At 57.0% G+C, this 11,895-nt stretch overlaps 1 protein-coding gene across 2 annotated transcripts in view; it reads right to left on the bottom strand.

Moving 5' to 3' along the window:
* Positions 1–1,331: 1,331 nt before the first annotated feature.
* The window catches only part of NISCH (nischarin), a 62,263-nt gene continuing 51,699 nt past the window's right edge, over positions 1,332–11,895 (bottom strand). The window contains exons 16-21 of one of the 2 annotated variants that reach the window (XM_027523599.1): positions 7,391–8,785; positions 5,134–5,500; positions 4,565–4,721; positions 3,971–4,099; positions 3,289–3,450; positions 1,332–2,564 (exon numbers count right to left, since the gene is read on the bottom strand). In XM_027523599.1, coding sequence (XP_027379400.1) covers positions 1,954–2,564; positions 3,289–3,450; positions 3,971–4,099; positions 4,565–4,721; positions 5,134–5,500; positions 7,391–8,785 — 2,821 coding nt within the window. In that variant the 3' untranslated portion in view covers positions 1,332–1,953. The other variant, XM_027523600.1, reaches the window with a different exon arrangement.

The following is an 11,895-nucleotide window of genomic DNA, read 5'->3' as shown; positions in this document are numbered from 1 at the left end:
TTTCCAACCCCTGCTGGAATGTCAGCCATAGCAGAGCAGGGACAGAGTCTGGCTGATTCACACATAGATTCCGTTCAGATTGGTGGGATGAATGAATGAGACATTACTCTTACTATGCTAATACTGGTGGGGGAATGGAGGCTCAAAGGAGTAGGGAATTTCGTCCAAGATCGCTCAGCTAACCAGTGGAAGGATCCAATCCCAGGTCTGGGGCTTGTGGGTACCCTGCCCCCTACTACACTGCAGATGACCCCGGCCAGGTCCCATCCTCACGGACCCAGGCTGGGGTCTGCACTTACCTGTTGGGCTGCGGGGTCTGGGAACCGCAGTCCAGGTGTACGCGTGGTGGGCCCTGCCTCTGGACTGTAACTCTCCACTTATGGACGATGTAACCAATGGAGACCAACGAAGGGGCCTTGGCAGTGGCCCCTCCTGTACCAGCTGAGAGGCTACAGGGCTCATCTTCGACATCTGGCTGAGGGGAGGTGAAGGGGGAGACCCTCCCCTTGGTGGATGCCCCCATCCGCCAGAGCCTTCCCGAGAGTCATGGGCCCTCCAGGTGAGGATTCCCCACTCTGCTGCACCAGGAAAAACCGAGGCGAGGCAGGCCTGGGAGCCAGGCTGACCCCTCCTCCACCGCCCAGCACTGCTCGTCCCAAACGGTCCTGCAACCTTAGGACCCAAGGCTCCTGACGGGGCCAGCATGAGGGAGAGGCGAGCGGACCTTGGGGACCCCGCTGCGGGGCAGGAACGGGTTGAGGAAGGATGGGGCATAGGGGCTGGCTCCCAAAGAAACCTCACGTCCTACCTCAGCAGAGTTCCCTGAAGCAAACCACCTCTTAGGAGATGAGCCTAGACATGGACAGCACAGGGTCCTCCTCCCCGCTATCCAGCACCAGGGCTACCTCCTCTGCAGGCCATCCTGGTGAGACCCCTAGACCCCACACAGAGAGCTGTCCCAGACTCCAGACCTGACCCTCACAGCAGGCTGGGGGTGACATTCCAGACCTGGGGGGGCAGGGCAGCAGCCAGGGTGCCAGGGGCTCCTAAGGAGCTTCCGGTTTGCCCTGAGGCTCCTGGTTTAGCCACAGCCCAGCAAGGCCCTGTCCAAAGAGCCCCTTCTACCTCCCCTGTCCCAGGCTCCTCGGAAACCCATCCAGTACCCGGCCCGGGACAGCCGCTCCCTTTGGTCCTTTGCAGCCTCTTCCCTGCTCGGTTCCCTGAGTAGCTCATCTTCTTATGTCTCTAAGGCACCCTCTCCCTCAGGCCAACCATGCCCTGTACCAATGCCCTGCTGGGACCCCAGCGGCCCTTGAAATAAAAGACCCAGATTGTGTCAAACTTGGCTTTACTGGAATAGAGAAAACAGGCAACAGGAATCACAATGGTGCTGGCAGCTCTAGGTCCCCTGCCCCCAGCCCTCTCAGCCCCAAGGCCTGGGAGCCTCCTGCCAGGGGCTCTCCCACTAGTCTGGACCAGGAGAGGCCTCCCCTCTGGAAACTGTGTGGGGTGGGAGCTTTCAATGTGCATTTCACTGCCAGCTTCAGAATTAGCAGCAAATGTCCACAATGACAGCAACAGCAACGAGACTGGACTTGACATCTCAGGAAAGGACGTGCAGAACAAACCAGACCCACAGCGCCACAGATTGACAGCAGTCTTGCGACAGAAGACACAACACCAGTGCGCCCGGCCACACGGCACGAGGGGCGGGCGACAGGTCTGCGGGAGGCTGACAGCACGCGGAGGCCCTGCAGGGGCCGGCGCCTTCACTCCCGAGGCTGGAAAGAACCGACTGAACTCAAGTGCTCACATTCTCTGGGAGGACGGTCAAACGAAGGTACCGCAAGAGAGCACAGTTTAAAAACAGCGAAGATGGCCTGCTTCCCGGCCCTGGGTGGGCACCAGGCCAGACACGGCGGGCAGCAAGGGCTGGCTGCCACCCGGGCGAGCCTAGCCGGTGAGCTCCACGGGCAGCTCCCGGCCACACAGGGCCTCCCACTGACGGGCCAGCAGCGAGATGAGCTTCTCTCGGCTCTCCGCGCTGGGGACAAACACCTGCCACTGGACCTCACGGCCCTGGCCACCCCTAGCCGGGCCACCTGGCACCTCCCCGAAGTGGTCCAGGGTGACGCTGCCCATGAGGTCGTGGCCCTGCACATCATCGAAGACCAGGGTGAGGGCCTGTGGGTATGTCTGGTAGCCCATGAGCACGCGGTCCAGGTCCCGGACGCGGCGCCCGTCATCCAGCCGGTACCGGTCCCTCTGTGGCGGCTCTTTGGCGAACTCGGGCAGCGGGTAGTGGACGAAGTCCTCGTCCAGGAGGAAGATCTCGGCGCTGGTGAGCAGGAGCGTCTTGGGGCGCAGCAAGCCCCTGCAGCGCCCCGGCTGCGGCGAGCCCACCTGGAAGGCCTGCACACACAGCAGGATGCTGAGGGCTGGCGCCTTCTCCGGCGCAGCCATCTTCTGGGCCACGGTGAACGTCAGGTCTCCGACCTCCTCCTCGCTGGGGTAGGTGAACTTGACGCGGCTCGAGTGGATCAGCTCATAGTTTTCCATCTTCCCTGAAGAGAGAGACGCCACCAGGGCTGCAGGCTGGAACTGGCCTGTGGTGGTGCTAGGCTCACCAGCAGCCCCAAGCCCCCCAGAGACGGCAGCATGAGTCACGTGACCATCAGAAGCAGCAGAGAGTGATCCAAGCCCCCCTGCTCAGCCTGAGACCCTCAGGCCAGCAGCGCAGAGCAGGGCAGATACGAAATGCATCTGCCGAATGGCTGTGGATTTGCTGGGACAGGGACTCTGCCGTGGAAAAGTCCATGCAGGGCTTCCTTGGTGGTCCAGTGGTTCAGAAACCACTCTGCAATAATGCAAGGGACACTGGTTCGAACTCTGGTTCAGGGAGATTGATTCCACATGCCGTGGAGCCTGGGCCCACAGCTACAGTGCTTGTACTCTAGAGCCCACGAGCCACAATTACTGAGCCCACACACACTGCCACTACTGAAGCCCACGCGACAAGAGCCCATGCTGCACAACAAGAGAAGCACTGCGATGGGAAGCCCACACCAGGACAAAGAGCAGCCTCTGCTCACCACCACTGGAGAAAGCCTGCGTGAGGCAACAAAGATCCACGATAGCCAAAAAAAAAAAAAAAAAAGCCATGGGAAACTCTGACTGACTACGCAGGAAGACAGCTAGAAGCAGAGCGGCTGCTGGCAGAGAGACGCTGTCCTGGGGCCTGCTGCAGCCCTTGGGGTCGGCGAGGAGACTCGAGCTGGGCGGGGGTACCTGTGGTCTTGTTTCCAAACTCAGAATAGAAGTCTTTGTCCACAGGCTCAGGTGAGGGTGTGCGTTCCAGCAAGGAGAGCACAGCCATGAGGTGCTGGAGGAAGCAGTGGGTCAGGTAGCTGTCCCGCGTCAAGCAGGTAACCACCTGCGCCGGGCAGGAGCCTGCGAGAGAAGGGGACAGGCATGACCGCAGCTCGCCGCTCCCCCGGCCCCGCCCTTGCAGTCTCCTCTAGTGTCCGGCAGGTCAGCCTGGACCTGAGGACCACAGAGCCGGGTCCAGGAAAGCGCACGTGGCGAAGCATCACGGGGCCTGGGGAGACGGCCGTTTCTCAGGCCGGAAGGGCTGTGACATTTTTCTGGAAGGGGATACAGAGGCATTAGGGAAAGAGCTTAGCTTTCTCTCTTCAGGAAGTATGAGTCAGACACATCCTGCCCGGGAGCCCAGGGCCCACTCTGCCCTCCCGCCCAGCTCTTCGCCGCCTCGGTCCCTGGCCTCCCGCTCCATGTCCTGGGGGTGAGTTCTGCTCTCTCAGCAGTTCCTGAAGCGGCTTCCTCCCGCTCCAGTGAACTGGCCTGTGAGCAGATAACTCTGCCTGCAATAACGCACCCACGTATGAAGGTGGAAGCCCACTGGGGACACCGACCTTCACCCAAAATAGGACAAAACAGAGCGGCCACTCACCTGTTAGCCGGAAATACTGGTCAAACAGCCCAACGTTGACTACCTGCAGGTCGCTGAGTTTCAAAACAAAGCACTGAGAGATGTGGAAGGGGCTGTTGTTGTAGTCGGTGTTTTTCTGATGCCAGAAATCTGTGACAGGGAGAAAGGGACAGACTGTGGTGATGGCCGTGCTGGGTGAGCACAAGGCTCCCAGGTACACAGCTGCCTGGAGCAGGAAAGGGTCCCCTTGATGGCCCGGCCCACTGAGAAGCCACCACCACCTCTGCACACACAAGACCTCATGGGAAATGTATTCCACAGTCTGAGCCGTGCTTGGTGTGCTGGATACACCAGGAGTCCTAAGACAGCCACTGGCTGAGGAACCCACCGAGGCCCCAAGAGGCAGAGGCTGCCCAGGCCCTCACGGGCCTGGCTGGGTGCGTTCATGCCTGGCCTCACATCCCTTGTGCCAGATCCAGGAGGATAGTGCTGACATCAACCTCCCTTCCTCCAAGAAGATAGTCTCAGCCCCGTGCAGCCAAACCGCTGCTTCCTCAGGTCACACGGGGGTCCAGAGACAGAAGCCCTCCCATCCCCGCGAGCCCCAGTGCCCACCCTGCAGCGGCTCCGAGAAGTAGCGGCGGAGGCCGTCGTGCAGCACGAAGTACACGGCCTTGGTAGAGAGCAGCACACAGGCTGTCACCTCCAGCCCCGGCATCTGGTAGAACACCACCGATGACCACAGGAGGTGCCGCAGCTCCTCATTTTCCACCTGGACACAGAGGGGCCAGTTGGGGCTGCAGGACAGCAGGTGACCAGGGTGTGCAGCTCCTCCTGCAGGCTTCTGGGAAGGGGGCTCCCACAGCCCCACCGGCGGTGACCTGCTGCCCCGGGGGTGGCATGGGACTCTACCGTGTCGTCAATGAATGTGTAACTACAGAAGAGAGGAGGTGAGGAGCGGGAGACAGTCTGCAGTGGGGTCTGCCCAGGGACCGAGGCTAGGAATGGCCACAGAGGGAGGCAGTGGTGGAGGGGACAACTGGTCAGGTCCTCAAAACCGTGAAGAGCTGAAGCTGGGGGAAAAGCCAGCACGGAGAAGGCTGGGAACCCGAAGCTGAGCCCAAGGCAAGCCTGCTGCAGCTCCGGACAACCGAGCCCCCTTCCTCCACAGGTGCCAGCCCTACCTCAGCAATGCTGCTGTGGAAGAACTCGACCACGGCCCGTCCACGCAGGCTGGCGATGTGCCGGAGAGACGGGCAGGCAGGCAGGTGTGACGGGATCTGATTGTCCTCCGACATGGACCGGATCAGGGGCTCACTTGGGTACTGTGCAGGGGCCTCTGCTTGGGCCAGAGCCTCCACTGGGATCTCTGCTGAGGCCTCGGCCTCCTCGGGGACCTCCACTGGAACAAGAGCTGGCACTGAGGCCTCCACTGGAGCTGGGGTCTTTGCTGGGCTTGGGGCTGAGGCCTCTCCTGGAGTAAGAGCAGGGGCCTCCACCAGGGCCGGGGCTGTAGTCTCTGCTGGAGCTTCTTGGAGATTCTGGTCACTGCTACATATCCCGATTCCCCCGAGAAACACCATATTAACATGTGGGCCCCAAATGCAGACTCCCAGCCCACGTGTAACCTCAGCGTGTGGGGACTGCACGCACCACCCACCACCTCTGGAGTCATCTGGGGATTTCATCTTGGTTTCTCATGGTAAAAGCAAAGGGAAAGGTGCCAGGCCCCTTCTCTTGGGAGGGAGATGGAAAGACGGACCAAGGCTGACACACAGATGTGCCCATGGGCTGAAAAATCATTCTGAAAAGGTGGTAAAAGTATCACCAATGCCACTCCAGAGTCCAGAGTGCGGCTGGGACCCTGGGGCACATGGAGTTGAGAAACAAAAACTCAGCCTTTCCTCAGTCTGCCTTTGAGGCCTCCTCAGGTGTCCCAGGATCTCACCCGCCTTGGCCACCACTGCATGTGGCCACACTGGATTTTCCCGTGACTGTTCCAGGCACCAGGTCCAACAAGGCTCAGAAAGAACCCTCGTGCATTGAGAGCCCCCAACCAGCCTTCACACCCACAAGCTCAGGCTCGTGTCAGCGGGGAGTCCTGGATACCGTCCTCTCAATCCAGCAGCTGTCTGTCGAGAGAGATCCCTGGGGCCCTGATCTTGCACAGGGCCAAATCCCCTCAAGCCTCTCAGGCTCTCCTCCTGTTGGCCTGGGCCAGACAGGCGTCTGCTGGGGTGAAGCAGGGCGCCTGCTTTCTGTATGCAGTCCCCTCTGTGGGCAAGGTCCACCAGGTTTGGGGGTGGCAGGGAAACAGAGACAAGCTGAAGCTTGTCACCACCTGAAGCCCCATCACGGGGGCAAGGAGACGGAGAGACAGCCTCATGAGGCTGCCTCTGGCACAAGTAGCTCCCTAGTACCTGAAGGAATGAGGGGTCTCTACAGAGGGCACGGGACTTGAGCTGGGCATGAGGGGCCCCTGATTCAGCCAAGAAGAGGCTGGATGTCCTTTGGGAGCATCCGTTGAGGGGCTGGGCTGGAGAGAAAAGGCAGGGCCTCTGAAATGCTGGGGTGAGGATAGGGTCTCCACTGTCCACCAGGAACAAATGAAGGGCTTCCCTGTCCAGCTGGGGAAGCCCCATCATACATGAAGCTGGGGGAAGTCACAGGAGAAAGGGCACCCTGAAGGGTACAGGGACCCTCGTGAGCCCAAGGCAGGCATGAATCATGGGTGTGACCACAGTTCCCCTTATAGGCCACTCTACCCCAAGCCCAGGCAGCTCTGAGGGGAGCCAGGCTCAGCAGCAGGAGCAGGGGAAGGAGGGAAAAGTGAGGAAGACGAGCACAGGGCTGCGAATTCCTCCTCTCTCTGCACCTCAGTCTCCCCGAGAAGAGCAGGAGCTCTGCACGGAGAGACCACCCAGCTTACACACTCAGACCTTGCTGCTCTCGGCCAACAAGTTCAGGACTCACAAAATTACACAGAGTGGGCCCCTGAGCAACCCAGGTCCTCCTGAGAAGGAAGGAGTGTATGGCTCACCAAAGGGTAAGGCTTGAAGCTGGGGGTCAGAGGCAGGCGGTACCAGCAGCAGCTCCCCCAGCCCAGCTAAGAAAGCCAAGCACAGGACTGGGAGCCCAGGGGCGAGGGTACATGGGTAATGCCTAAAGGCCATGCTTGGGCCCAGGGGGAGGGCCAGGCAAGGTGGGAGCAGAAGCCTGGAGGCCCAGCGACGCAGGGCTCTAAGTGGCAGAGAAGAGGCCCAGTGTCCTTCCACAAAGAAGGACTTCTTCTGAAGCCTGGGAGATAAGGAGCAGCCTAGCACCAAGCCCGAGGGAGCTAAGGGCAGTGTTGATGGGGGTGAGAGGTTTGGGTGTGGTGAGCGGACTGGTCTCAGCCAGCCCCCTGCTTCCTGGCCCCCAGAAGCCCGTGCTCAGCCTCACCTGGCCCTGCTCTCTGCAGGCTGGCCGTCCACGAGGGGGCTCTGAGGCCCGCCCCCCGTTGCGGGGGTCTTGGCGATGACCACGGTCTTCAGGTCCTGCAGCGAGGCCCGCAGCTGGTTGTAGATGCGCAGGAAGTGGAACTTCTCATGGGGCAGCACAAAGATGGCGGTGACGAAGCGGTAGCCCACGAGCAGCTCGAGCACGTGGCCGTCCGCGAAGGCACCCCGTGGCTGGGTGCAGCTGCGCGTGGGGTCCAGCAGCACAGTGGACAGCGGCACGCGGCTGAGCTTGAAGCTGTTGCGGTTGCGGCAGTTGTGGGTGCCCCGGTTGGGCATGGGGTTGAAGTCGGCCTTGATGACGTTGAGGTGCTGGGGCGTGAGCAGCAGCCAGTAGGGGATGGCGGCGGACTTAACGGCCTCGGAGGGCGCGCAGCAGGAGCGCCGCACGGCCGAGCAGAGGGTGCAGCTGGCCCACTCGATGTTGCCCGAGTAGTCCCCAGCGGCCGTCTGCACCATGCGCTTGTCACTGTAGACCAGGTAGACGGGAAAGCAGCCCTGGCTGCGCTCCTGGCAGCCGCCTGCCACTTTGTAGAAGGTGAGCAGCTGGCGCAGGAACTCCTGCAGGCTGGTGTGGCTGCCGTAAAGCACGGGGCTGCACAGCATGGCCATGTGCTGCGGGGCGAAGCAGGCGCGCAGGTCGGCATGGAACTCGTGCAGGTGGGCAGCGTCGGAGATGATGAAGAGCGTGTTCTCACTGTGCCGCACCTTCAGCACCAGGCACAGCTCCGGCATGAGGAAGCCGAACTCGGTGAGGTCGCCGTGCGGGAAGCAGAACACGAAGCGCAGCGAGGAGAGGATGTGCTGGCTGCTGCCCCGCGACTCCTGGTGCGGGATCTCGAAGACAGCGATGCCGAAGTCGGTGAGTACGAGGCAGGCGGCGAACTGGCGGATGCTGCCCTGCACGTGGATCAGGAAGCACCAGAGCACCTTGAGGATGCGGATGTGCTCCAGCAGGAAGTCCTCGTCTGCGCCCAGCGCCCACTCCAGAGCCAGGCGCTCCTCCTCAGCCTCCTCCTCCTCCTCTTCCTCCTCTTCCTCTCCTGGACCACCCTCCTCCTCTTCCTCTGTATCTGGGGGCCCCATTTCGAAGTAGCGATTCTCAGCAACGTCCTCCTCCTCCTCCTCATCCTCGCCCTGCTCCCCCTGGCCCTCCTCTCGCTGGTTGGCGGCCTCAATCCAAGCAGGGAGCTGCCGCTCGATAGCCTGTCGGATGAGCGTGCTCAGGCGCTGGATGAAGTCCTGGTTGGTGGCAGTGTAGCCAATGCAGGTAAAGGGCAGGAAGATGATCTGGCCGGACCCAGGCACCACCTGGACCTCTGGCTCCGCGTGCTCGGGGCTGTGCGGGGAGAGGCCAGGTCAGTGGCATGCTGGGCTGGGATGCCCCCACCTCCCACATCCAGATTCTGCTGCTGTCCCCCTGGTCTTGAGGAACCAATGCATGGGTCTCAAAGCCTCCTAACGAGTCAAGCCTGCTCCTAGCAAGCACCCTGATAGGGAGCTTAAGTGCTGGAAGGCTGGGGCAGCCGCACTGCCAGGGCCTCAGACCACAGGCATCCAGTGCAGTCCTGCCCACGTCATGAAGACGCCTCAGTCCTGTGGACACTGGCCACAAGCCCCAAAGGCAGTGAGTGCTCAAGGCCATGGACTAACTTGACAACAGTCTCCTTCAGGGGAACCCAGTGACCTTGAGAGGGGTAGGGAGTGGGACAGGTGGGTCTGAGGACCTTCACATTTAAATTCAAGCTCCTCCAGAGACAGGCAATCTGCCTGAGAAAGAATTCAGAGTAGTAACAGTAAAAATGATTCAAAATCTCAGAAAAAATAATGGAGGCACAGACCAAGAGAATACAGGAAATGTTTAACAAAGAGACAGAAGGTTAAAAGAACAGAGAATAAGTGAAACGAAAAAGACACTAGAAAAAAGTCAAGAGCAGAATAACTGAGGCAGAAGAATGAGTGAGCGAGCTGGAAGACAGAGAAGTGGACATCGCTGCCACAGGACAGAATAAAGTAAAAAGAATGAAGAGAAATGAGAAATGGCCTCAGAGACCTCTGGGACATCACTAAACACACCAACATCCTATTGTAGGGTCCCAGCAGAAAAGAGACAGGGAAAGGGCCTGAGAAAATATGTGAAGAGATTATAGCCAAAAGCTTCCCTAAAATGGGAAAGGAAACAGTCATTCAAGTCCAGGAAGTGCAGAGTTCCATACAGGATAAACCCAAGGAGGAACAGGCCAAAACACATATTACTCAAATTGACAAAAGTCAAATACAAAGAAAAATATTAAAATCAAAAGGGAAAAGTAACAAACAACACACAAGTAAATCCCCATAAGGTTATCAGATGATTTTTCAGCAGAAACTGCAAGCCAGAAGAGAGTGGCACAATATATTTAAAGTGATGAAAGGGATAAACCTACAATCAAGAATACTCTACCCAGCAAGGTTTTCATTCAGATTCAGAGAAGTTTTACAGAGGAGCAAAAGTTAAGAGAATAGACACCACCAATCTAGCCTTACAACAAATGCTAAAGGAACTCCTGGGGGCAGGGGTGGGGGGCGGGGCAGACGGTAAAGAACACATTTGCCAGCGCAGAGCTCGACCCCTGGGCCGGGAAGATCCCTTGGAGGAGGGCGTGACAGCCCACTCCAGGATTCTTGCCTGGAGAATCCCATGAACAGGGGGGCCTGGCAGGCTGCAGTCCAGAACTGGACACGACCAAAGCAACTCAGCATGCACACGTGTGTGCACACGCGCGCACGCGCACACAGACATGCGCGCGCGCGCGTCATCGGAGGTGGGGGTGGGGAGGCCAAAGCTAGAAACAAGAAAAGCACAATTGGGAAAGCTCAACAATAAAGGCAAACATAAAGTAACAGTAGGAAACCACCCCCACACAAATATCGTATCAAAATCAGCAACCACAGGGGAGTACAAACACAGGAAATCAGAATTACACTTGAAATCAGAGACCAGCAACTTAAAACCACCTTCCGTAAAGACTGCTATAGCAAAATCTCAAGAGGGACTTCCCTGGTGGTCCAACGGTTAAGAATCTGCCTTGCAATGCAGGGGACTCGGGTTTGATCCCTCCTCGGGGAACTAGAATCCCACATTCCACACAGCGACTGAGTGCCACAACTTGAGAGTCCGAGTGCCACAGTGAAAGTTCCGGCGTGCCACAATAAGGATGCCACAAGCCGCAACGGGTGCAGTCAAATTAAAAACACAAAAGAATCCAAACCTCATGGGAACTGCAAACCAAACATCTCTAACAGATACACAAACAAAAAAGAAGGAGGCAAATCAAACACAACACTAAAGACAGACATCAAACCACAAGAGAACAAAAGATGACCAACAAAAACAAATCCTAATCAATTAAGAAAATGGCAATAGGAACATGTATTATCAGTAATTACCTTAAATGTAAAATGTAAATTAAATGCTCCAAACAAAAGGCACAGACTGGCTGAATGGATATAAAACAAGACCCATATATATGCTGTCTACAAGAGACCCACTTTAGACTTAGGGACACATACAGACTGAAAGTGAGGGGATAGAAAAAGATATTCCATGCAAATGGAAATCAAAAGAAAGCTGAAATAGCAGTATACATATCAGAGAAAATACACCTTAAAATAACAACTGTTACAAGAGATAAGGAAATGGGATTTCCCTGGTGGTCAAGTGGCGGACACTCTGCGCTCTCAACACAGGGGGCTGGGGCTTGATCCCGGGTCAGGGAACTAGATCCAGCAGACAAAGGGTTCACCCGCCAAAACTAAGGATCGTGCAGGCTACAGCAAGGATCAAAGGTTCCGCGTGCTGCGACCAAGGGCTGTGTGGCCAGGGAAATACATAAATATTAAAAAGACAAGGAAGGACACGACATAATGATCAAGGAATCAATTCAAGAAGAAGATACAAATTTCAAGTAGATGTATGTACCCAACACAGGAGCACCTCAATATGAACATAAATGCTAACAGTCTAAGGGCTCCCCTGGTGGCTCAGATGGCAAAGAAGGGGGAAATCAACAGTAATACAATAATAGCAGGGAACTCAATGGACAGATCATCCAGACAGAAAATCAATAAAGAAACACCAGCCCTAAAGATACATTAGACTAGATGGACTTAACTAATATTTATAGGGCATTCCATTCAAAAAGAGCCTAGACTTTCTTTTCAAGCACACACAGAACATTCTGCAGGATAGATTGTATCTTTGGCCACAAATCAAGCCTCCATAAATTCAAGAAAACTGAAATCACATCAAGTATCTTTTCCAACCACAATGCTGTAAGATTATAAATCAAATACAAGAAAAAAAAAAACTGCAAAACCCCACAAACATGTAGAGGTTAAACAATGTTATGAAATAGCCAATGGATCACTGAAGAAATCAAAGAGGAAATAAAAAATACCTAGAGACAA

Source organism: Bos indicus x Bos taurus, chromosome 22 (assembly GCF_003369695.1).
Source record: "Bos indicus x Bos taurus breed Angus x Brahman F1 hybrid chromosome 22, Bos_hybrid_MaternalHap_v2.0, whole genome shotgun sequence".
Classification (NCBI taxonomy): Eukaryota; Metazoa; Chordata; class Mammalia; order Artiodactyla; family Bovidae; genus Bos; species Bos indicus x Bos taurus.
The sequence above is the reverse complement of the archived record's forward strand: the minus strand, read 5'-3'. Positions and strand labels throughout refer to the sequence as shown.